Source organism: Meriones unguiculatus, chromosome 1 (genome assembly GCF_030254825.1).
Source record: "Meriones unguiculatus strain TT.TT164.6M chromosome 1, Bangor_MerUng_6.1, whole genome shotgun sequence".
NCBI classification, from domain to species: Eukaryota; Metazoa; Chordata; class Mammalia; order Rodentia; family Muridae; genus Meriones; species Meriones unguiculatus.
In genome coordinates, this window is record NC_083349.1 from 160,565,839 (window position 1) to 160,593,110 (window position 27,272).

At 42.1% G+C, this 27,272-nt stretch overlaps 1 protein-coding gene across 1 annotated transcript in view; it reads left to right on the forward strand.

Annotated features, from left to right (window-relative positions):
• The window catches only part of LOC110552487 (zinc finger protein 809-like), a 40,281-nt gene extending 13,096 nt beyond the window's left edge, over positions 1 to 27,185 (forward strand). Inside the window, 7 exon segments of the mRNA XM_060383046.1 lie at positions 8,882 to 8,917; positions 10,571 to 10,893; positions 18,583 to 18,709; positions 19,875 to 19,967; positions 22,621 to 22,730; positions 23,235 to 23,962; positions 23,964 to 27,185. Coding sequence (XP_060239029.1) covers positions 8,882 to 8,917; positions 10,571 to 10,893; positions 18,583 to 18,709; positions 19,875 to 19,967; positions 22,621 to 22,730; positions 23,235 to 23,962; positions 23,964 to 24,081 — 1,535 coding nt within the window. The 3' untranslated portion in view covers positions 24,082 to 27,185.
• The last annotated feature ends 87 nt before the right edge of the window (positions 27,186 to 27,272 follow it).

Here is a 27,272-nt window from a genome sequence, read left to right on the forward strand (position 1 = left end):
GAAGACCTAGTACCTGATAATTCTAAGCTAATAAACTAACCAATGAACTAACAGTGGATCTAATTGTCTACTCTTTAGCTGCAAAGCTACCATTAGCTTAGCTTAACCATCAATATGATCAGAGACCTGAGAAGGATAACTTATGAGCTAAATAAATGTATCAATCCATGTGCCAATCAAAATGACAGTAACAACTAATCAGTCCATCACCCTAAGCAGTTGTTCCTGGCTCCTGTGGTCTTATGGCATTATGAGCAGAGGCAGTCCAGCCATCAGGCACAAAATATGAGAGACTGTTTCTGTGGAAAAAGGAATATGAGAGATTAACTTTATCTCATCCTCAGCAATGTGAAACAATGACTCACCAGGTGTCCATAGCTTAGGCTGGGCCTTAGCAGTGGGGCAGTTGGGGCAGTCTTGCCCAGTGATAACATTCCATAATCCAGAGTCACAGCCATCTGTTGCCATGCCCAAATCTTCTCAGAGACCTTGGGGAGCAACTGCCAGGATTTTGAAACCCTCTGTTACACTGAGCTTACACATGTCAAAATGCCATATTCATCAGATCTCTGACAAGCTTGAGGGCCTGCATATCTGAATTATTGTCTATCTTTAGTTATCTACTCTAAACTGCATCCTATAAAACAGAATGCTATAATCTCTAACAGAATGCATATTCCTTAGATAAATGTTTTAGGATCATATCTATTTTAGATAGATCTACATAGGCAAACTTTATAGTTACCCATCAAAGGCTTAGCCTTGAAAACATAAACAAAAGACTAGCTATAGCTCAATCTTACACTCAACTGCAATCATTAGCATAACTTTAAATATCTTTCTGAGCTAAAATCAAAGCAAAACTTTCAATCAGATATAGTACACAGAAGGGCTAGCAAATCCTGCTCATCCTACCACATTGCATTGAGACTAAACAGCAAAAGTTTTACTTAGCACTAAACAGAGAGCTAAACAGGGCTGACAACCTTAGCAAAGATGGACTATTCTGGCCATACCAAACCTAATGGCCAGAAAAAAACAATATTAAATCATTTATATAGGAACTACTGATGACCAGGCATATATTTTATGTAATAATTAGCAATGATTTTAATATAACCTTGTATAACCCTGTGCTAACATGGAGCTGCAGTCTCTTTCCCCCTTTAAAGAGCACAAGAAAACATTTTGCACTGAAGAAACAGCAGCCTTTTCAATGACGAGCAACATATTCATATTTGCAGGTATAAAAAATCAAAGCAAATACAATTCATATGCCCTCTGGTTTTTTTATACATCAAAACCCTTTTTATTATTTTTTATTATGTAAAAACTGCAATTTTAAAAATTGGCTCAAATAGTATGGCTTGGTTTAATTTAGTAAAATTAATAAAATAAATACCAAAGTCTTTTGTCTTCCCCCAAAGGATTGAGAAACTTCCAAGTTCCTTGCTAGACTGCCCAAGGTCATTATTTTAAAACGCCTGCTAAACTTTAAAATGTTTCATAGCCTTAAACAGTCTTTAAAATCTGTTTTCGCAATATTAAAATAACATACCCCTTTTAGGAATAAAGTCACAAAGCATAAACATAATTTTAAAAGTTAAAACCAAATTTTATCAGTGCAAACAGTTCAGTGCCTCTAAAATCAATACCAAGTGTATTATTTTGATGTTGGCTGCCAGCAAGAAAAGTTTCTTGTATACAAACACATGGAGGTGCAGCTTTAATATTTTATATAAACAGAGTTTCAAACCTTATTTTGAATACACCTGGTTTTTAAGACAGGACAGAAATTATGTAAAAATCTTAATATGTTTAATAACCAATAATCAGTAACCAAGACATGTAAAATACAGGAAACTTACATATTCAAAACAGATAGACAAAACTATAAAACTTATTTTTACTTCTTTCAGCTGTATTTTCCAAGGAGGAACATCTTGGTACCTGAGTCACCCAAGCTAACTTAAGCTCTTCAAATGTTCCCAAGTTCTTCCTCTACAGGACAAATTCCTCAGACCCGAGTCTGACAGTCGAAGGCCTGTTGCTCTTGTCTGACAACAGAAAACCGACTACTTTGGCAATGAACCACGGAGGCCTTCAACAACCGTCTAAGCAAGTTTCTGGCATTTTAACCTATACAAAATCCATTTAAATTATACTTCCTGCTGAAACATATCCTTCACAGACCTCTGAGGACATTGCTGGTTACTGTAGCCTTAACAGCAGCAAACACTTGGCTGCCTGTCCTTCTATTTCATATGTAGTTTCCCTTTCAGACAGGCTTCACACTAGGAAAGATTTAAGTTCCTAAAGGTTATGACAAATACGTTATACAGCTCTAAAAAATGTAGTTTATAAGTCTGAAGGTATGACATTCAAGAAAATGCGTTAAGGTCTGAAGATACAAAAGCAAGTCATTTATGGGTCTGAGAAAATAATTTAAGGTATATGAAAAGTTGTTTCAAATTTCTTCTTCCTATGCTGCTGTTTGGATCTCCTCAACCCCTCCAAACAAATCCCTTTGCCTCAACATTCCCCAGGTTCTCTACACTCCTGTCCACAAACTCCCCTAAGCCTTCTACTCCATCTTTCTCATACACAAGAGGGTTGAATCTCATCTTTCTTTTCACTCTCCTACTTTTCCTCTTCCCAAATGATGCCAACTGTCCACTGCCAACCAATTTCCCTAAATTCATTAACTGTCCAGATGTTCTCAGACGATACATTCTGAACAAATCCTACACCCCTGATTATAGAACATAACTAAACCCAAACCTTCCTAGAGATTTCCTCTTCAAAAACACACACTCTCAAGCCCAAGCCCTCACAAGGTCATCCAAGAAACTCACTCTCTTTTAAACTTCATTGATACTTTTTTTTTGACAGGGTTTCTCTGTGTAGCATTGGCTGTTCTGGACTCATTTTATAGACCAGGCTCGCCTTGAACTCACAGAGACTTGTCTGACTCTGCCTCCCCGAGGGCTGGAACTATAGATGTGTGCTGTTGTACCCAGATCAAAAGACCCCCAAAAGACCATCAGAGTTGAATCCAATGCAAAACACAGGAGGGTTTATTGGATACAAGCTCAAGCTTGGGTCGCAGCAACTGAAGAGTTTAAGTTAGCCTAGATGACTCCATTTTGAAATGAGAAGCCATCTTGACCTGGAGCTGAACTCAGGTACCAGGAAATATCACAAAATAAATACTTAGTAGAAAACAGAGACAATCTCCCTGGCAATAATCAATGAGAATCGGTTGGGAAAATTCTCCCCAAAGTTCCAGATGTAGTTTAGAAGAATGGCAATTGTGATTATGTAAAAGGTCACCTTGCCTTGGGTGACCTCACCTCTCATCAGAAATCAGTTTACCCCTCCAGAACTTCTGTAGCAGGGAAGTTGGAGTGGGGATCAGCCTTTCTGGAACTTCTGTGGCAGAGAAGTCCGGGAAAAGCCAGGTTTTGGGTTTTACTTCGTCTCTGTGTGATTAGTTGTCTCTTGCTTGGTGTTGTGCCAGGAGTTACTGCTTCAGTTCTGTGATTAATTGTTTATGGTCTCTTGTTTGCCTAAAAGTGCTTTCTTCTATTTCTGTTTGAAGCTGCAGCTCTTTTCGCTTCTGTGATTTCAGTTTTGTCCTGGGATATGAGCCCAGGTACAGGCTGTAATTTATTGTCTTTAATTTTCCTTTTGCCTGAGACGGCTGGCTGTCTGTGTGATTTACTGTCTGTTGAAATTGTCCATTTCATTTCTTTGGTTTCTTTTTGACAAAAAGACTGACTGACAATATGAAACAGAATACTTCCAAACCCCTTGACTTGGTTCTGACTCATTTTAGGGAAGTTAAGACTAGAGCTCATGGTCTTTCAGTTGATATGAGGAAAAGAAAAATGATGACTTTTTGCAGCTCAGAATGGCCTACCTTCAATGTGGGCTGGCCACCAGAAGAAACTTTCCACCTTCCCACTGTCCTTGCATGGAAAATAGAGTCTTTCACAAAGCATGTGGGCACCCTGACCAAGTGCCCTAAATTGTAGTTTGGAAGGATCTAGTGATTCATCCACCTCCATGGATCAAGCCCTTTCTGACCCCCACTAACAATCCTCCTTCCACAGGCTTTCTGAAACCAGAGGCCACTGCCCTGGCTCCCTTGCCCCTGTCCCTCCTCTTCATGCTGTTTTGCAGGATGGGACTCCTATGGAAATAATTTTTCCACCCCCTCCATACAGACCTCCTCCCATTCCTCAGCTGGCTTCAGCCCCTTTATCTAGGTTGTAACTACCATCTGGCCCAGTACCAAGGTTATTTTTTGGTTATAATTTGTGACTTTGTTTCTAAAAAAAGGGTACTTTGATATTGCAAAAACATATTTCTTCTAAAAATGTGTTTTTTATGTTTCAAAAACAGGTTTTAAAAAATATGTTTAAGGCTATGAAATGTTTTAAAGTTTATCAGGCATTTTAGACAATGACCATAGGCACTCTAACAGTAAACTTGGAACAGTTTCTCAATCCTTTGGGGGAGGTCAAAAGACTTTGGTATTTATTTTGTTAATTTTACCAAATGAAACCAAGCCATACTATTTGAGCGAATTAAGAAAATTGTAGTTTTCATAAAGTAATGAAAAGGGTTCTGATGAAAACTTTTATATGGTCTGAAAATCAAGAAAAATGTCTGGTTAAATCAAAAGAGCAGAGCTGGAAAAAGCCTAACCTGAAGATATATAAAATGTTATAAAAGGTATGAACTGTATTTTCTTTGTTTTTTACACCTGCAAACATGATTTGAGAAAGAACTGTAAGATATGTTGCTCTTCATTTAAAAGGCTGATGTTTCTTCAATACAAAATGTTTTTTATGTTCTTTATTGCAGCTCCATGTTAGCCCAGGATTATATAGGGTTATATTCAAGTCATTGTTAATTATTATAAAAATATATGCCTGGTTGCCAGTTCCTATATAAATGATTTAATGCTGTTTCTTTCTGGCCGATAGGTTTGAAATGGCCAGAATTGCCAATCTTTGCTAAGGTTGCCAGCTGTGTTTAGTTCCCAATTTAGTGCAAAACGAAACTTTTGTTCTTTATGCTTTTTTGCTGTTCAGTCTTAATGCAATATGATAGGATGAGCAAGATTTGCTGGCCCTTCTATGTATTTTATTTGATTGAAAGTTTTGCTTTGGTTTTAGTTTAGAAAGACATTTGAAGTTATGCTAATGACTTCAATTAGTTATAAGAATGAATTTTATCTAGTCTTTTGTTTATGTTTTTAAAATTAAGCCTAGGTAATTATGAAGTTTGCCTATGCAGATCTATTTGAGATAATATGGTTCTAAAACATTTATTTAAGTAATAAGACAGAATTAGAGATTGTGACATCCTGTTTCATAGCATGCAATTTAAAATAGATAATTAAAAGAGAGATGAAGAATAATTCAAATATGCTGGTCCTCAAGCTTGACAGAGATCTGATGAATATGGCATTTTGACATATGTAAGCTTATTATGACAGAGAGTCCCAAAATCCTGACAGAAGCTCCCCTAAGGCCTCCAAGAAGATTTGGGTACAATATGACTCTGGATTATGGTATGCTAACCATTGGGCGAGACTGCCCCAACTGGCCCACTGCTAGGGCCCAGCCCAAACTGTGGACAAAGCTGTGGATACCTAGAGAATCAATGTTTCACATTGCTAAGGGAGAGGTGAGGCCATTCTCTCGTTTCTTTCTCCACAGAAACAGTCTCTCATCTTCTGTGCCTGGTCACCGGACCACCCTGCTCATATGATGCCACAAGACCACAGGAACTAGGGACAGCTGCCTAGGGTGATGGATTGACTAGTTGTTACTGTCATTTTGATTGATACATGGATATTTAGCTCATAATTTATCCTTCTCAGGTCTCTGATAACATTGATGGCTAAGATAAGCTAATGGTAGCTTTGCAGTTAAAGAGCAGATAATTAGATCCATTGTTGGTTTACTGGTTAATTTATTAGTTAGTTAAAATTACCAGGTACTAGGTCTTTTATTTAAAAAGGCAAACAGGTTTGCCTTGCCTACAGGCTTCATGTTAATTGTCTATGTTTTATGATGAATAGCTGGATAAAAAGATACAAAATTTATATAACATTTGAAGATATCAAAATTTAAATTATAAAAATTTAAAAATTATTTAAGGATCTGGAAAAATGTTTCAAAGTTAAAAAATAAATTAAAGGGTCTAAATAAATATTTTAAGATAATATTTCAGACTTCTTCCTTCTCTACTATTGATATGTTTGCATTGTTATAAAATTTCAAAAGTTCAGAGTTACAATATTGATTAATAGAATTGGGATAAGCTGATGGAACACTGCCTACTTATTATCCAGCCACAAGCTTGAGATTTTAATTTTTTCTTGGTTGTCTTCTAGAAATAGACTTAAAGATGCATCTCATCATGCTAAGAACATCTGTCCAAAATGTATATTTGACCCAAAAGACAGAGCTTTTATTATGGTATTTTTAATATCTGCCATTTTTGAAGTAGATTTTGATGCAAGATTTGGAAATACCTTAAACTTATTTTTTCTAGTTGCTTTGTTAAGGAAAGTCCAAGCATCCAGAATTTAATTCTAAAGCCGTTAATGTGTTTCTGCCTAACTTCCCAGTGTGACATGGAGATGGGGACTAAAAGTAGACGCTGAGTGTACAAGAAATGGCATGATGGCTGTGTACCAACAGCTGTGCCCACAGTTAAAATGTTAGAATTTCAGACCATGGACACATTTAAATTGTTTATAAAAGTTACAAAGCAAAGAGCTAAGAAAAATTGATACTCCGTTGGATGCAATTTTACCCTTTATTCACAGAATGTTGTTGATATATTATTTTTCTGAGTCTTTTTACATACTTCCTTTTGTAAACCAAAAGTTTATGTGAGTTTCAGGGGACCAAAAAGTCATGAGACCTGAATCTGACATAGCTCAGATGAACCCTAGATGAGTTATTTCCTTGGTTTTGAGAGTTTCCCATTTATTAGACAAATTTTAACTTCTGTTTCTAGTTTGAATTTGTCTCTGATTTTCACCTGGTTGAGACTGCAAGCTGAGATCTGAACTTTCTGGAAGCTGACATGACTGCTCACTGCCTCCTCAGATGGATCAACTAACCAGACACTTCTGAGAACTGCCCCATTGCCCAGCCTTTGGCTGGCATTTCAGCCTTCCTAGCTCCTGATGCCAACAGTCCTATTGTGAACCTTGAAGCAATTTCAGAAGAAGAGAACACCAGCCCAAAATCCCACCTACAGGCTGAAATGTTAAGTCAAAGGGGGCTCCCTGATAACAGCTCAAAGGCAGAATCTTTTGCTTTTAGTCATTTTTGTATCATACTTGTTTAACAAGTTGTTAGGATATATTAGGCAAAGACTAGGGACTATACAGTTGATGGTAATGAGAACCCAGTGCCACCAGTTTGACCATGGACTGTCAGAGCCCAAGATTGGCCTCTTTATTAACCAGGAAAGGGAGGAATGAAGAGTTTAAGTTAGCCTGGGTGACTCCATTTTGAAATGGGAGCCTTCTTGACCTGGAGCTGAACTCAGGTACCAGGAAATATCACAGAATATGCACTTGGCAAAAAATAAAGTTAACTCTCCTAGCAACCGCCTCCAGGAAATATCACAGAATAAATACTTGGTAGAAAACAGAGACAATCTCCCTGGCAATAATCAATGAAAATAGGTTGAGAAAATGCTCCCCAGTGTTCCGATGTAGTTTAGAATGGCAATTATGATTATGTAAAAGGTCACCTTGCCCCTATGGCTTTTACCCAATCCTGTAAAGTCAAAACATGTGCCCCCCTGCTTGCTGTCATGGAAACCCCCTGCTCACTCAGGGCTCAGGGTTCCACTTTTCTACTGCTGTGTCAGTGAGACTTGGGTCCTGAGTTCAATTGCTCTCATAATAAAGCTCTCTTTTCTTGCATGGAGTCATCTCCTGGTGTTCTCTGAGGGTCCCGTGATCCTGGCATAACACCAAGGTCTGTCAATAATTGTATGATTAAAATTACTATACTAGTTCCCTAGTTCTGAAGCTGGGCACGAAAACCTAGTGATTCAGTTATTACAGCTTTGCTGGAGCCTGGTAGCAGAGTCAAACATGTGGGGAGTGAGGATTGAAATGATTAAAGCAAGTCACGCTACACATGGGATTGTTATGCCCAGTTTGAGAGACCCCCAAGGAACACGAGGAACATGAGTCTGATGCAAATACACAAGGGTCTTATTTATTTATTTATTTATTTAGACAGCATTCTGTCTGTATGCCTACATACCAGAAGGGGGCACCAGATCTCACTCAGAGCTTGAGGTCCCATTTCTCTAATGCTGCATCAGTGAGACTTGGGTCCTGAGTTCGATTGCTCTGCTAATAAAGCTCTCTTGCTCTTGCATCAAGTCATCTCCTGGTGGTCTCTGAGGGTCCTGTGATCCTCCAGACTCAGATGGTTGTCGGGGGCCTTCTGGCACCTTGCTGCCCCCTGAATTTTGGCATCTGGCTTGACTGGACTACTGCCCAGATACAATAGTGCATTCCTGGCTGACCTGGGGCTTTCGATAAGATCATCTTCCTGAAATACCTTAAATCCTCCTCTCCCTCAGGGCTTCCTAAGTAACACTTCTGAGGAACTTTCCAAATTACCATTATTAGCACATCTTGGTGGGCCATCCTGTGATTTCTAGTCACTTAGTAACCCTGCCAAAGGCAATTACATTCCTTCTGCTTCTGCCTATATAGTTGTATGGAAAACTCGAATAAACGGAGACTTTGATCAGAGATACTATCTTGGTCTTCATTTCTCGCACCCTTGTCCCCCCTTTTCATTCCCACTCCCCCATTCAGGATCTCCGTTGACAGACCTGCGGGACGGGTCAAATGGTATGCAAAAACAAAGAGAGTTTATTCTGCAGAGAATTCCAGCATTCTGGGGTCACCACCTTCACAAAATGGCAGCGACCTGGAGGGGAGCTTGAAGGCCCCTTTTAAAGCCAGAAAGGGGAATTTCTGTGGCTATGTGACCTCTATTGGGATTGGCTGGTGCCCAGGGAGGATATGTGACTCTGAATGGGACTGGCTTGTTCCTTGGAATTAAGTCTCAAAGGACAGTATCATAGCCTACAAATACTCAAAGGAATGGAAATAATAACGTGTGTCACGTTATCCAAGCCTTCTATTTTTTCCTATGTTGTTAATCTTGAGATTCTCCGGAGAAAAACCAATTCTACCAATTTGGGCCAAATTTGAAGCAAGCTCTATTAAATAGGAAATACTTTCCAAGAGATGGACTTTAGTTAGGACCATTTCCTGGAATTTTCCAGCTGAAAATGGCCCTGAGCCACGTGCTATAGGGGTTTATAAGGACAAACCTTTGGCTACTGTAGGACTTTCCCATGAGGCTTTGTTATTTTCCAAAAACTACAAACCCCACCTCCCAGAAGTTACTTGGTCCCTGCACAGGTGGAGTTTACAAGTAAATTTTAGGCATTGCAACGTCACAAATTTAAATTTTCCATGGTCTTCCATTTGGTTACTACTGGTTGTACCATTCTGAGTGGTCCTGATCTATTCTGATTGGGCCTGGTTAATGTTTGGATAAGCTGATAAACTGGGCCGGAGTTAGTATCGCTGGGAAATCCTCTAACTGCCTTTAAATTAAGCCTACTTCTGCACCCCCATTTTGTGAAGATGGTGACCCAGCATGCTGTGTTGTGCCTGATAAGCGAGATCCCCCCAAAAGACCACCAGGACTGGAATCTGTTGCAACACACACACAAGGCTCTTTATTTGCAGTTCCAGCTGGGACTCTCACAGACACCAAGGCACAAGTATCCAACTGAGCCTCCTCCCCCAGCAAGGGAATTCCAGCCTGGCAAGTTTCTATTGGTTAAAACACAAAAGGGGACGTCTTAGTTCAAAACGATTGGCTGTGGGAAGGCGCCAAAACCAGAAACGTGTGTGTGTGTGTGTGTGTGTGTGTGTGTGTGTGTGTGTGGTGGGGATTGACACAGGCAGACATCTGGTCTTGGGTTCCGGTCAGAATATCCTGTTCTGTGCTGATTTTCTGTTGCCCGGGGAGAGTGGCCATTAGCACATTCTGTTGTATTTGTAACAAGTCGAGGCCGTCTGGGTGGTTCCCTGGCAAAAGTATCTCTAGTGGGTGGAAAGGAATGCAGCAAGGCCGGCCCTCACCTCACGTGCTGTGCCTGTGTTCAAACTTGTGCTTTAAACTCTAATCCAGTAACCCCCCAAACCTAATTTTTAATTCTCAGCTGGAGGTCTCTGCAGAGTAAACTCTCTTGGTTTTTGCATACTACCAGAGTCCGGAATCCTTCTTCAGCGATTCTCAGATACTAACACAGTCTGAACGTTAATACGAAATGAGTGAAGACAGAGCGTAATTACACGTGTGTGAAGGTGCCACAATGAACCTCACTACTTTGCCTCTTAGCCCCATACTCTCGATAAGATTTGAATAAAATGTTTTGCAGTCCCGTTCCAAGTTTTGTGTTGAGCACTGCTTTCCATGCACAGCTCAGGCCGCCTCCGAACACACAACCCACAGAAAACTTCCCGGGAAACTGAGAGAAGTGACCGCGATACCACTATCTCCATCTGGGAAGAATGTCCACGTCAGCTTAGCCTTCCGCCGCAATGGCTCGGTGCCATTGGCTGTCCCTGCGGCCGTGTGGGCCGGACGACTCGTAAGGAGGGAAGTGGGCCGGCCTTATAAAGTTCCGCCGGAGCCGGCTGAGCTCGCCATCTTGGGTTCCGGGGTTCGGGGCTGTCCGCCGGCGCTCAGGTTCGCCGGCGGCGGGGTCCGAGGACAGTGGCGGGACGGTCCGGGACGCGCCATGGTGAGTGCGGCGTCCCCGCGGAGCCGGTGCCGGCGGCTGCGTTGTCCTCCGGCCCGAGACCCTGTGCCCGGCTGTGGGGGGCGAGCTGAGCGAGCTCCGGGGCACCGGGCGTCCTGCCGCCTTCCCGGTTGCTGCCGCAGCGCTCGCCCGGCTGGGGCCGCGGGGCCGCCGAAGGCAGGCGGCAGGAGTCGCCTTGCCGCCCGGTGGCTTTGGCACCGCCCACACCGGCCCTCCGCTCTGGGCTCAGTTGCGGGGAGCGGTGGGATGGGGCACTCTTTGCTCTGCATGGGGACTCGGGCTGGGTGCAGAGAGCGGGATGTAGGGGAGACTCCCACCTGCCTGCCACCCTGGTGTCAGCAGGCCAGGGAGTGCTCTGGCTCTCACGGAGCTGGTGAAGCCTGTTTCTCCTCAAATCAGGAACTTGATAGGACTGGGAGATGGTGGCTGGGACCCAGCCTGAAGGGACTAGTGAGTCTCAAAGAGGAGGGTCTCTGAAGAGGAACCCTGGGGATTAAACATTTGCATATCAGTCTGAGGTGCTGGGTGTTTGGGTAACGCACCTGTGCAGTGGCCATGGAGGCCAGAAGAGGGCATCAGATCGTCTGGGACTAGGGTGACAGAGTTGTTAGCGGCGTGTGGTTGCCGGAAGCCAGGTCCTCCAGAAAAGCACCAGTACTTTTGATGCCTGTGCTATCTCTGCAGACCCTGCCATTTATCTATCTATCCATCTATCTATCCATCCATCCATCCATCTATCTATCTATCTATCTACCATGTAGTTCTGGCTGGCCTGGAACTTAATATGTAAACCAGACCGGCCTGTAGCCCACAGAGAACCAGCTACCTGGTTCTGCCTCTGAGCGGTGGATTACAGGAACGCACCCATGCCAAGCTTGCTTTTCATTTTTGACATTTTGTTTTACTGCATTTACTTCTGAGGGGGTATGCCACAGTGTGCATGTGACGTCATCAGTCTTGGTGGCAAGTGCCTTTACTAGCTCAGCCACTGCCAGCTGAACCTTTTATTTTATTTTTTGCCCATTTCATTCATATTTTCCCACCGATTGCTTAGCATGGTCAAATTGTTGAAAGTGGACGAAGATTTCCTGTCTTTGGAACTGCTTTGGAACATAGAAGGGTGTTAGATGCCTGGTTCATGTTGCTGATCTGGTCATACTCATAGAACAGTAAGCCATAGTGATTGGGTCCCCTTTGGGAGAGGGGCAATAGTGCATATCCCAGTAGACTGAAGGTGGGACTGTGATAGTTGTTGGGATTGAAGAGGTCCTCAGTGACCGGAGGCTAGTGTCAGTGGTAATGGTTGGTAACTCGGAGATAACACCATCTGGAGCTTAATGGCATATGGTCAGAAGCAGATCTTACCAGCGAGAGTCAAAACAAAAGGAGCTGCGGAATCCTAAAGCCACCGTGGTTAGGAGTGAGCACAGTGGTTAGGAGACGGGTAACAATGTTGGTGTTGTGGAGGTAGGAAGAAGCCCCTCGCCTAGTGTGGAGGCCCAGCCAAGCTGCATCAGGGGCCAAAGGGCTGGGTGAGAAATGACATTGGTCCATTGCTACTCACTGGTGTCTTGCAGTGTCTGTGGGGTCATGGTATGGCGGTCTGAAGCGGCTCACAGGAATAGGTCACTTGAGCCGGGGTTAGAAGAGTCCTAACCCTAGACAGATGCATCTACGGTGATAGAACTCATTTGGAGGAATCCAGAGGGACTTGTTCAGTGAATGTTGAGCAGTCTTTTATCCTGTGAGAAGGTTTTAAGATGCCCACAGTCTCCCGGATTCCCAGAAGGTGATGCCAAAAAGGTGGAGTTAGGCTTGGGGGGCTGTATTTATCCTGGGACTCAGTGACAGTTTGTCCCAGTGGTGGAATAAATGGAAGTCTGTCTGGAGGAAGGGGTCTGCCATGAGTGGACCTGCTGAGGTGGGTGGTGGCCTCAGGAGGCTCATAGAAGTGTGACTAGGAGAAGCCAGGAGAAGCCAGGGTGAGTCTCCAGAGCCTCCCGTTGGGAACTCTTAAGAATTAGATTAGCCCTGGCCTTTTTTTTTTTTTTTTTTTTTTTTTTTTCCAGAAGACTGGGGATACCAAGCTGCTGCTCAGAAATAATACTTAGTTTTCAGAGTCTCATTCCCAAGTGATGCTGGGAATGAAAGCTGTAGTGATCGAGGCACCCTGAAAGCATGGAATAATGTATTCTTTGAGGCCATTTGTGTGTTAGTAGGAGTGCCTCTGCCCACCCAGTCCACCTCCTGTATTTAGAGTCTTTGCAAAGAGGCGCAGTTAGAAGCTGGAACCCAAGATGGCGAGCTCAGCCGGCTCCGGCGGAACTTTATAACAACTAGGCCCAGTTGTGAGGCCCAGTGAAAACTGTTAGGGAGACCCCATTGGGAGGACCCAGAGAGCAAAAGACGTTTCTGTTTTCTTTTCTTTCTTTCTTTCTTTCTTTCTTTTTTTTTTTTTTTTTTTTTACCATCCTGAGGCAATAGCTGCAGAGTTCTGGTCTAAAGCCTAGAGTGAAAGAATAAAACCCCAGCATAACGCTGGCAACACTATTTTGCAAGACTAAGAGCAGTGCAGGGTCAAAACAACAGGATATCTGCGGTTGGGCACCTGGCCTATGAGGGGGAACAGAAAATCCCTGTCTCCCCGTAAAACACTCTGGGTACCCGAGATAAGAACTGGGTACGTGACTCACACCTGCCTTCCCGCCTTCCCTGTTCCGGGTACGTGACTTGACTCACATCTGCCTTCTAGCCTTCCCTGTTCCAGGTACGTGATCTAACTACGGCTTCGTTCAAACCGCCCAATCATATCCCTGTAACTATGCTTCTCGCTTCTGTAACCGTGCTTCTTGCTCCCGAGCCCTATAAAAACCCGTCACCCCAACCGAGAGGCGCGCAAGTCTTCCGAAAGGCCTTGTCGCCCCGTGTATCGTAATAAACCTCTTGCAGCTTGCATCCGAAGACTGGTCTCGCTGCTCCTTGGGAAGCGGGGTCTCCCCGTCTAGAGAGACTCGATCGGGGGTCTTTCATAGAGAACCACCGAGGGTTATACTGAGGATGAGGGAGAGTGGTTAGGAAAGTTGGGCAGCCTGTTTTAGAAGCTTAGCTGCCTGTGTGAGCTGGTAATTGACCCAGAGATGTCAGAGGAGACTTTTCTTGGGCCTTGAAATGTATAATAGCCACCTAAACTGGAGGCCAGTGGTTTCCAGTGAGATCAGAAGCTCCGGGATTTTGTTTAATTGAAATGGCACAGGAAGAGGAAGACTCCCTTTCTCCCCAAGTGGCTGTGTGGATTGCGTAGAACACAGAGGCCTAATGTGCAGGTGTGAGCTCCCTTTCTGCTCCACATGGAGGCCCACTAGTGCAGCTTTGTGGGCTTAAGTACAGTTCCTTAGATGGGTTCATGTTGTGTGACTTATGGGGGTTGTCAGAGCATTCTCTCAAAGCCTGTGTCCTGCCACTGTAAAATTAGAGCCCTCTGTTGAGCCAGCATGGGGGGGGGAGGGGCTGGATTCAAAGTTTGGCAAGATTGTCCTTTAAAGTCTGGAGTTTACCAAGAAGAATCCTGAGAATGCTGAGTCTTAGCGAGACCATTGAGTTGACATAGTTTGAGGCCAAGCAAAACAATCCTGGGGCCAAGAGAGAAGCCCAATTGAATAAGTCATCTGGGAGAGGAGTTTAAGCCAGAACAGCCGAGTTGAACCAGCCAGCCCAGAGCTCAGCAAGAACTAGACAGGGTGAGTTTATTCAGCAGTGAGTCTCCGAGGCTGAAAATGCTCTAGGCCTAGGTTAGATTGAAAGGAGGCTAGAGGCTTCCAGGACTAGGCTTAGGTTAGCAGATGAAGGCAGTAGTCCCCCAAGACAATAATTGAAACAGGCAAATAAAAGTTCCTTTTACAAGTTCAGCCTTTTGCTCCCCTGATCCTTAGGGATGTAACTAGTGGATTTGAAAGAATCAGACTAACTTTGTAACCTATGTTTCTTTTAACTGCCTATAACTTATATTTGCAAGTTTTAGGCCCATGTTAATTAAAGCCTCTTAGTGCTTCTCCAGAGAACTGAGAAATGTAAAAGTTCCTGACATTAGCTATCTGTGAGGGCAGAGATAAGGAAGAGAACAAGCAGAGATCTCTACTAAATGGAGAAAAAAATCACCGGCTGGCGCCGGTGAGATGGGCTTTGTTTGGAAACTGGACCAAATGGCCCCAATCCTTCTCCTGACCTTTGATCCAAAGCCTGTAACCCCCACTCCTCAGAACAGACAATGGGATGAGTTAATCACCCTCCCACATTTAACTGTGATGGCAGGAAATTCCAAACTGACTGGACGATCAGATATTTACGACAGGGCTGACTGGACCTAAGGGTGACCAGAACTGACCAATTATTTTAAAAGTTAAACACTTCATCCAATCCTAAATCACCAAGAAGTCAACCCCAGGAGATTCCCGCCTTGTGTCTTTTAAAAACCTAAGGTCTTTGTCTCCCGGTGCCACTCCTAGCTGACCAGCAGGGGTGACCCCATTGCACAATGGTCAAGAGTAACCTCTTGTGTTTTTTTTGCATCGATGGATGATTAGTTTCCTGAGTTCTCTTCATACCTTCTTATATTTAGGCTCTTGTTGGGCCTAACAGATTCTTTCCTATTAATTAATTATTTTCTATTAATTCTATTAATTAGGGAGTTTGTTTTATGATCTACGTAGGTTAATGTAGATCCCTATACATTAAACAATAGGCTTTGAACCTTTCTTACCTTGGGAAGTTAGTCCAGAAGATAGCATGCAACAACAAAAAGCTTTTGTTTTGCAGAGGGCCTGAAGAGTTTAAGTTAGCCTGGGGATAGTTAGGCTTGAGAATAACTCCTTTTGAAATAAAGAGCCGTCTTGACTGGGAGCTGAATTCAGGTACCAGGAAATATCACAAAATGTGCTCCTGGCAGAAAACAAAGTTAACTCTCCTAGCAACAGCCTCCTGGAAATATCACAGAATAAATACTTCATAGAAAATAGAGACAATCTCCCTGGCAATAATCAATGAAAATTGGTTGGGAATCGGATGGGAAAAATCTCCCCAATGTTTCAGATATAGTTTAAAAGAATAGCTAATGTGATCATATTTCTTAGGCAATTGTGTCTCAGAGAGGGATATGCCTTAGGCAATTGTACCTCAGAGAAGGTCACCTCGCCCCTCTAACTTTTACCTGATCCTGTAACGTCAAGGCATGAATGAACACCCCCCCCCCCCTTGCTGTCATGGAAGCGTGTGCCTTCCTGCTCGCTGTCATGGAAACCCCCTGCTCACAGTCTTTCCCTTTAAAAACCCTCCTCACTCAGGGCTCAGGGGCCCATTTCTCTACTGCTGCCTCAGTGAGACTTGGGTCCCAAGTTTGATCGCTCTCCTAATAAAGCTTTCTTGCTCTTGCATCAAGTCGTCTCCTGGTGGTCTCTGCAGTCCCATGAAGCTGGCATTACAGACCATCATGCCAGGGCCGCCACCTTCACAACATGGCGGAGAATCCCTACTGCCGCTGTGTGGATTGGCTGGTGCCCGTGGAGGCCACCTGACTCTGATTGGGCTTAGGGGCCTCTCAGGCCAGTAGCTAAGCAACCTTATTTCTCTAGGCCAACTGTTCTGGCCGAGCTGATTTCTGTGTTTTTCCCTGCAACTGAAGTCTCTTTTTCTGAGGAATGGAGAACGGGAATGGGCCTGTTCTGTCTAGCAAGAGAGTGAGTTCATCATGGAGTTGGTCAGGCTTACTTAGCCAGGGTCTCGGGGTGTTGAGAATCATCTTCCAGATCTCTGACATGTTGCCCATGTAGTCTGTGCTCATTTTCTCAGTGTCAGTATACTGAGATCTGTCAATCATTTTTGCTTTTGAGGGGGCGTGTTGCATGTGTTGCTGTTTATCGACCTTGTCACCTATGGGTGGAAGTAAAGTCAGGAGTGTTAAATGTTTGTACTTGTAACCCATTTTTCCACCAGGAAGTACTTGGCCACCCTTAGGGACTCATGAGTACAAAATAGATATGCATACAAAACATTTGCTGATAATAAACTTATTTTAAAACAATGCTTTGTGGGAGGAGATGAGAGGGCCAGGGTGGGATTGGGAGGGGATGAGGGAGGGGGCTACAACTGGGATACAAAGTGAATAAACTAATTAATTAAAAAAATAAGTTAATTTAAAAAATAAAGTTATTCTCACAGGGGAAAAAAACTGCTTTGGCATACATCCAATATTGATATTTTTTTAAAAATGAAAACAACTTTGCTCGCTGTTGAGGCAGATTGCTAATTTAGCTGACACAATACAGTGCAGAAATAAATGGCAAGAGATGGTGGCAGGAAAATATTAAATGTGTTTATTTCCCACCAAAAAGCTGTGATTCAGAAGAGCAGGTAACTGTGTAGAGTACAAAAACTGCAGTTCCTCCCAGGCCTGAATCCGAACCTGGTGTTACAGACGGCACCCACTGGTGGTGCGATGCCATGCTCTGTGCAAAGCATGTACGTTCTGTGTTCTGAACAGATGCTACCTTGAGGGCACGCAGAGGACAAAGCTGGGCCCTGCCAGAAACATGTTGCATTCTGGACACATTTGATCTTGGATTAATCTTTGCTTGTTCCGAAACCTTCTAGTGTTCCCAGGTTTTTGACTCCTACCTTCAGTTGTGTGACCCCACCTGGAGCTGGAGCTAACAATTTGAGAATAGGACTTTGTGCTGGATAGTTTGATGTTTTAACTTGTTGACAAGTCATTTAATAGGAAGGAAGGAATCTCAATTGGGAAGATACTTAATTAAGTTGGGGCTGTAAGCAAGTCCATAGGTCCAGCCCATTGTGGGTGGAGCCATTTCTAGACTGGTGGTCCTGGGTTCTGTAAGAAGGCAACCTGACAAGCCAGGAGGAAGCCTCCCTCCATAGTCTCCATGCAGCTCCTGCCCCCAGTTTCCTGTCCTGTTTGAGTTTCTGCCTTCACTGCTTTTCATGATAGACTATTAATATAGAGCTGCGGTTGAGGGGAACCCCTCTTCCCCAAGTTGCTTTTGGTCATGGTGCTTCATCACAGCAATGGTAACCCTAAGATTGACTTGTTCTAATGTGGGTGCTGAGAACTGAGCTCATAGCTTTGTATACACTGTACTAGAGCTCCATGACGTCACCATCAGTGTTTGTATTTCTTTCTTTGGAACTTGAATTTTTAGACAGGGTTTTCCTGTATAGCCTTGGCTCTCCTGGACTTGCTTTGTAGACCAGGCTGGCCTTGAACTCACAAGTCACAAATATCCACCTGCCTCTGTCTCCCCAAGTGCTGGGATTACAGGTGTGTGCCACTGCTCCAGGCATGAATGTTATTTTTTTGTGGTTGGGTTTATGTGTTCTTTCACCTTGCTCTTAATAACACCTACTTGATATAGCCAAGTGTTCTGTGGATTTTGTTTTTGTTGGAATTAGAAACTCTAGTTATGTTTTCTCAGCTCACTTTGTTGACACAGAGATAAAGATGCTTGTATTGTTTTTTTTTTTCTTTTTCCCATGATACAGAATACAAGAAACAAGTAACACACACACACACACACACACACACATGGGTAGGGGAATGAAGGGAGGAGAGGAGTGGACTCCCATTTTGTGCTCGTTGAGCTGAAGAGAAACATGTCGTTTCAGGGGTTGGTGTCGTTTGAGGACGTGGCCGTGCGCTTCACCTGGGAGGAGTGGCAGGAGCTGAGCGCGGCCCAGAGGAGCCTCTACAGGGACGTGATGCTGGAGAACTACCGCAGCCTGCTCTTCCTGGGTGAGGCCGGTTCCCCGTCAGCCTCAGCAAATGCTTTTTCCTTGTGAACAAGTATAGAAATCATTACTCACTTTAGAGACTTACTCGTATCTTAGCTCTGTGTATGTGTCTGTGAGAGGGAGTGCCTGTGGACACTGGAAGGCGATGTTCACCCAGAGCTGTGTGAGGAGTGTTGAATAAGCCCTATGGAGGCCCATAGGGAGTGGTGAGTGAGGGGTCCCGGCTCCTACAGTTCCTTGACTGGTCTTGTTGATCCACCAGGGACTCCTAGCACACTAGTGAAATCTCAAAATGGAGCTGAGGCTAGGGCAGTGACCACTTCCCGCCTCTTTATGGAAGTTTCCTGAGGTGACCTTAAACCCCTCCCTCCATGCTTCCTTATAACAATTACACCAACCTGATTGATTGATCTTGGTGCTTGAGGCTGGAACGGGGTGGTCTGGAGGCCCTTCCATCATGTGAAGGCTTACACACTGCACACTGAGGTTAGATCTGCTCCTGGAGTCTGCTCTCTGAAGTCAGATTCCTGGGATTCTGTGTGGTGTGGTCACCACTCATCCCTCTTCTCCCAGTTCCTGATCCCCACAGAGCTGGAGTTGAGCAGGCAGTTGCCAGGTTTTGATACTGGAAACTGAGCTGTGATGCCTGCAGTGGTTTGAATAGGTATGGCCCCCATAGACTCAGTATTTGAATCCTTGACCTATGGGGAGTGACACTATTAGGAGGTGTGGCCTGGGGGTCCTCCAACACCTTGTCTGGCTGCATGCCGCCATGTTTCCTGACTTGACAATGATGGACTAAACTTCTGAACTGTGAGCCAGACCCAGTTAAATGTTTCCTTCCTAAGAGTTGCTGTGGTCATGATGTCTCTTCACAGCGATAAAACCCTAACTCAGGCAGTCTCCCAAGAGCAGTATTTGCTTTTAGCCCTGGAACATCTTCCCAGCCTGCTGAACTTTGTCCAATTTTTATTTTGGGGTATCTGTCCTGCAGTTTAGTGCCACATGGGGGAGTTCTTCTAGCCAGTGAAGGGTGAAAGTGCAGGTCCGCTCTGACCAGCCTCATCTTCATTCATCAAAGAGCAGAGCCGGAAGTGGCGCTCTGCTCTCCTGTTGGACTGCGTCACAGCACCCTGGCTCCATTTGCTTACTGTTTCTATTTACAGAGCCCAGCATAGCCAAACCTAAGTTGATCATGAAGTTGGAGCGTGGATTTGGGCCATGGAGCCAACCAGAGGTTTCAGTCCAGAGCTTCTCAGGTCAGTAAATGTGTGCTAGGAAGTCAGCAGGGAGAAAGCTCGTCAGATAGTGGTTATGTTGAGCTGTTTTTATATAATTTCATACAAACCTGGCCCTGAAACACCTGGTCACATGGGTCCAACCTTTTTGGTTTTACTTTTTTAAATCCAGTTTAAAAAGAATATTCTTGCTATTACTCTTCCTGTTTTTGTTGCTAAAGTCTATTTCTTCAGATTTGCCAAAAGAATCCATCTGTGTAGATCTCAGCCATCTTTATTATGTAGATGTTTGACCTAATCTCTTGTTTGTCTTGCTGTCTTACTTGTTTTATGTAATAGTTTTGTTATTGGAACTCTGGAGCTTTTTTTTTTTCAAAAACCTCTTTATTTTTTAATTTATAGATAGGTAGTTGTCTTTGTAATTTTTATCTTATCAATGTTTGTCACTTGATGCATCTCCTTAAAAGGGCTTTCAGTCAGGTGGAACATGGTCAGTTGAAGGTATGAATGACTGATAAGATAATAGCTAGAAAGAATGTTTACCAGGAAATATATATAGTTGTTTTTAATGGCAGCAAATGCTTGCAGTGAATTTGCTATTTATAGATATCTTCATTTAATTACACTTTCACTTTGATGACCATTTTCTAACTTTTGCATGTAATTAATAGTTGGACACAAATTAATGACTTGATAGTGATCATGGTTAGAGAATAGGGAAATGAGTAACCTAGAGACATTTTAATATACTTAATGTACCGTTTGTCTTCTGCTTTCATTATCTTTTTAACATTCATTAGATTTCACTTTCACTACTCTTATGTTTTTTTGTTAGTTCTTTGTGTGATCAACGGTGTTGGAGTTGTCTTTATTTTTTGTTTATATATTGGATTTACTTTCTTCTCTGAGTGGTATAGCAGGTTTTTTAAGGTAAAGAATACTGACAAAGTCCCCCTTACATGAAATAGGAAGATCAGTGCATCTTCACAGTTTGATGTACAAACTGCAGTATAGATACAGTAATTATGGGAAAAACAGGCAAAATATGACAGATCTTCCAACGCATATTGGCTCTCTGATAACTGATTCCAAAAACAGGGAAGTGGAAAAGATGTCTGACACAAAAATCATAAGCTAAATTTAATAGTGATCAATGACCTGAAAGAGTATTCAAATAAATAGATGAATGAAGAATACATTTAAAGCTTTTCTGAGAAATTTAGAATCTACAGTAAGAAATTGAGAGATTGAGAAAGAAATATAACCTGAAATCCTGGGATGGGAATATTCACTGGAAAGAATCAGTGGAATGCATAGTGTGTCAAGAAAAAAAAAAAAAAAAACAACCCAGAGATTATAGATAAGTTTGAGAATTGTTGCAATCAGATCAAAAGAAAGTACAGTGCAGTCATGACCACCACAACATTTAATACCCTTTTACTATGATGAAGAATCCCAGCCTGGACCAGTTAGGTGGTTCAGTGAATAAAGACACTTATTGCAAGGCCTAACCACCTGAGTTTCATCCCTGGGTCCCACATAGTGGAACAGATGCCCTTCAAGTTGTTCTTGGACTTTTACACATGCATCATGGCCTACACATACCCATACACAGACCACACACAGACTCATATACATACAAACATTCACATACATACATATACACACAAACACATCACACACACATACACACAATGAATGAATGAATGAATGAATGAAATGAAATGAAGTGAAAATTACAAAAAGAAATGCAACCTGTAAATCTGGCATATAGTAGAGACGAGAGAGGGACTAGAAGTATGGAAATCTAGGCATAGTAACCCATATCTCAGTGTGGGAGTAATTTTTAATCACAAATTGACATGATCCCAAAAGACCTTTTTAAGAGTCATTAAAATTAAATTGCCTCAAGTCCAAATTAACACTCCTGAAACTGGCGAAAAAGGAATGTGCTTAGTTACTATAGAAGAAAAACATATTAGCATAATATATGTTTACAGTCTCACCGAAGACTGTAAAAACCAGAAAGCATGGGCCCATTTTTTTTTAAAGCCTGAGACAAAACTGTGAGGCAAGATTACTCTGATTAACACAGTTATTGGTTAAACTTGGAAAGAACTGATGGCCGTCTATTACATTTCAACAATAAAGCAGAAAGACACGAGTTAGGACCCTGGTATTTTAGTGTAATTTGTTATTCATTATAGAATAAGATATAGACACTTACCGTACGTAGGTCAGTAAATGTCTTAGTTGGGGTTTCTGTTGCTGTTCTAAAACACCATGATGTAAAGCAACTTAGGAGGAAAGGTTTTATTTCAGCTTGTACTCTGCAGGGAAGGTCAGGGTGGGAACTCAACAGCAGGGCTAGAGCAGAGAGCACGTTGCTTGCTGGCTTGCTCATTCTGCTCTCTTATGGGGCTTAGGACCACCAGTCCATTGGTGGCACTGAACACTGACCCTTCCACATCATTCAAAAAAATGCACCACAGGCTTGCCCACAGGCCAGTCTGGTCAGGGCATTTGCTTAATTGAGGTTCCCTCTTTTCCTAATGACTCTAGCTCTGTCAGGTTGACATAAAACCACAATAAGCATCTGAAGGCATGACTTTTGTGTTTAAATTCCATTAAAATACTCATGAATTATTGACTCATGGCATTTTTAATATTACAGGTGTTCGTAAAATGAGGGCTTTGATTGATGCCAGCAAGGAACATCCTAGGATATATTTGCACCACTTTGGAATAACTAACCAAAGAACGTCAAGTGAATACATGATTGAAGTAAGTAAAACATGTAATGTGAGGTCAAACCCTATTTCGAACACGGAACATTTTCACAGTTAATTCTGGCCCTTTTCCAAAAGGGCTTAATTAGATGCAGGCTGCAGAAGAATTTTTATCTAAGTAAGTAAGCCCACCAAACTGCTCAGTAAATCTTGGTTTGCATAAAAGTAAAGTTCACAGTGTTATATTCAGTATTTTCAGCAAGAGGGTAGCTTTTGACACATAAAGAAATTTCATGCCTCTGTTAAATTCTGTAAATACTTGAAATGTTTTTCTTGCCCAAGACATGGCTTATGTGGAAGCAAAGTACTGACTGTAGTATATGCGGATAATGTTTTGTGAGGAGCCTAAATTAGTAAATGGTAAAGTCCATGCAGAAATATTTACCAATTATGAGAAACCTTTCATTAAGAATTCATACCTCAGAATATCAGGCAGCTCATTCTAGGGGAAAAAAAATGCTTGAGTGCTAAGGAATCTAACAAATTCCTTTGTTTCAAGGCACAACTAAAGACTCAACAGAAAATCTACAAAAGGACAAAATCCCATCATGGCAGAGCACTTGCAGAAACTTCTTACCACAAATTACAGGAAACCAAGAATCAGACTTTGCACAGAAATGGGAAACTCTATGAGTGTAAGGAATGTAGGAAAGTTTTCTGTCGTAATTCATCCCTCATTAAGCATTACAGAAGAACTCATAATGTAGAGAAGCCCTATGAATGTAATGAATGTAGTAAAATGTACTATTGGAAGTCGGACCTCACTGCACATCAGAAAACTCATAGACAAGAGAGGACCTATGAATGTAAAGAATGTGGAAAATGTTTCTTCCGTCAGTCTCATCTCAATGCACACGAAAGAGCTCATCATACAGGTGAGAAACCTTATGAATGTACAGAATGCAGGAAAGCTTTCTCTTACAAGTCAGACCTTAATCGACATAGGAAAACTCATTTGGGTGAAAAGCCTTATGTATGTGAAGTGTGCAAGAAGCCTTTTTCTCGAAAGTCAAAGCTCTCTATACATCAGAAAAAGCACACAGGTGAGAAGCCTTATGAATGTACAGAATGCAGGAAAGCTTTCTCCCATAAGTCACAGCTCACTGCACATCGGATAACTCATTCATCTGAGAATCATTATGAATGTAAAGAATGCAATAAATCTTTCCACTGGAAGTGTCAACTCACAGCACATCAGAAAAGACATACAGGGAAGACGCTTCATGAATGAAGAACACAAGAAAACCTTCTACCACAAGTCAGAAGTTACTGTACATCAGGGAACTCATACAGTTGATAAGCCCTACAAATATGAGGAATGCAAGAAGGAATTTTACATAAAGTAGACCTTTATGTAAAGGTCTTTATGGGAGAATTCACAATTGAGAAGCTTTACAGAATATAAAAAATGTAGGAAAGTTTTCCAGTGCAATTTATAACCTCATTTGATATCAAAGACCCATACAAATGAGAAGCCACAGCAGAGAACAGCATATGAAAAAACAAAACAAAACAGGATTGTATTGACTCAGTATTTCTTGGATGACTTATCTGCCATCAGAGACTCCACAAAGATGTTGTTAGAAAGCTCAGTGGTTAAGAGCACTTGCTCTATAATTGTGATGATCCTAGTACCAGCTTGACAAGTCAGGGTCCCTGCAAACACTTGTCAGCCCAGTTCGACCACGGGGGAGACAAAAGGATCTCCTGAACTTGCTGATTTCTAGCCTAGCTGAGACGTGAGCCCCAGGTTCAGTAAGAGGCCCACTATGAGACTATGTACCATAGTTGGTACATTCAAATCCAACTTCTCATTTCTGTGTGAGTTTAGGTGCACACCTAAACACCTGTGAACAACAAAAAGTTTAAAGAAAAGGAGGATGGTGAGATGGCTCATTGAATAGATATTTGTCACCGTATATGATGACCTGAGTTTGATTCCCTAGAACCTAGATGGTAGGACAGACCAGATCTTGCAAGGTACCCTTTGTGAATGCTGTGGCATGTACACACCCACAGTGTTAGTTATTTTTTATAAAACTGTTTCTCAGTTTCTCTCTTAACCCACACAGATAACTGGGATTCTTTTATATTTGTTTAATAATAAACTTCACTGTACAATAACTGAGCAGTTGTTTCTCTATTCTTAACCCTCTAAACCAGTCTGGTTTCCTCCAAGTGTATATCCCAGAAATACTTGCATGTTTTACTGCTCATAGCTGAATCCCTTACTACTAAACCTTCCTCCCCTGAAAGTCCAGCCCTATTCTCTTCCCTGCTCAGTGATTGGCTCTTAAGATGCTTTATTGGCATGTCAGGGGAAAACTGGGGAGCAGTGTTTACAAAGCAGTGAGACAGGAGATTCTCATAACAAGGACCAGATATGGGGTATAGAAATCAGCCTTTGAATTACACAGCAACCTTATTCCTGCCCCACAGCATATACAAAATGAGTTTTAAAAAAATTACTGGAGAGATGGTTCAACGATTAAAGGCTAGGATCATAACCAAAAATGTAAAACAAAACAGAACAGGCTGCACAGGAGATAAAGCACAAAATACAAGTAGGGAACAGGTTGCTGTAATTCCCTTATTCGTCAGAGACTCATGCAAAAACTAAACCATCTAACCAAACAAAACTATAAATCTAGTAATCAGACACACCAGCATTTCAAATAATCCATGGTAATGAGGCCAAATGATGGTGTGCTTACCAGGCCTGTGTATTGTTCTTTTGTATTAAAAAGGGTTTTCAAGGTCATGTAGGCATAATGTTATCGAGCACTGCATAAAAATTTAAATGCTGATTTCTTTGTACACACCTGCCCCCATAATCTGGCTGCAGTCCTTGTTCAGAGAATCTCCTGACTAACCTATGCTCTCCATTTGTTCACTAATATGTCATTAAAGGAGTTTAAGAGCCAACCATTGAGCAAGGGAGAAAAAAGGGTTGAACTTCCTGCCAGCCAAGGAGAAGAGAGGAAGTGGGGATTGAGCCATAGGCATAGGTCCAGGAAACATGAGAAAAGGCAGCTGGAACAGGGAAAGCTGTAGAATGCAACCATCTAAGGGATTTTGGCAAAAAGGCCAGACTAAGTTAGAGGATTAGAATTGAGTTAAAAACTGCTCAGTATTATATCTTAAAGCTTATTAAACAAATATAATAGTCTAGGCTCAATTATTTGGATGCTAGCAGGATTAAGAGAAACTGCAACACAATTTTAAAACTAACAATAACAAGATCATCTGTACTATGTTTATGCTTTTGAATCGATTGTTTGAAAAAACATTAGCAAGTGAAGAAATTGATGCTTTATTGTACCCTTTTTGTAAAATTAATCTTCATATGTTAATGGCATTGAAAAAAATCTTTGTAGACCAGGTTATCTTTAGACTCATTTGATCATGGTTGCCTTAGGAATTTGTGTGGCACCAAAAACCCCTTTTTGTTTGAGTCTTGTCACCCAGTTATACACAGTTATGTGGGCATTTATCGTGACTTTTATACCTTACTTCTATTGATTATTTCATACAACACTTCGTGTAAGAGCTTTATGCCCTGACAATCTTCAGATAAATATGAGCGGTGATGAACTGTCTACTCCGGTGTGTATATCCAAGCACTATAGTGCCTGGGGACATGTATGGAGTAGTGAAATTGCTATTTGTAAGGCATAGCTACCAAGGTAATAAACATTCTTTTACTGCCTGGAAATTATGGTGAACCAGGAGACAGCTTTGAATCCCCCAGTCCTTCCCGGGGCAGACAGCTCCACTGGCCCTAATGACATCTCTTGGCCATGTCTTATTGATGGGTCACAAGTCTCAAGTGCAAGGATGTATATATATATATTTATAGTTAAACCATGGTCGACTGTATTGTATGGAAAACCTGAAAGTGACAGTAAGTGAATTTTGTTAAGGACAGTGATTAGAAACATCTTTAAAAGCTAGAGCATAATGTGTAAAGACAAAAATTCCACAGCTCAATATTCACCTGTATAAGGTAAAAAAGAAAAAAAAAAGAATCAAGAAAAAGAATGATATACACTACCACTGGGATTAAAGTGCATTCAGGGCTCGGGAAGATGGCTAAATGTATAAAGCACTTGCATGTGCTCCTGAAAACTTCCACTTACGTTTCCATAACCCATGTAAAAGCCAAATGTAGCAGCACAAGCATCTGTAATAGTTGTGGTTAGGCAGAATCAGCCAGAAGCTTAAGAATACAGTGGCAGAAATGAGAGAGACCCTGCCTTAAAAGCAAGGTGGAAGGAGAAAAATGACTCCAGAAAATTATCTTCCACATGTGTGTGCATATACATAATAAATAGCTTAAAATTTTAATTATTAAATGTTATTTAATAACAGTTTCTGTTTGTTGGGTTGTCTGCTGTTCAGGGATAACATATGTACTCTTTTTTAATTAAATTTTTATTTTTTATATTAATTACAGTTTACTTGCTTTGTATCCCAGCTGTAGCCCTCTCCCTCTTCTCCCATGCTCCTCTCCAAGTCCACTGATAGGAGAGGTCCT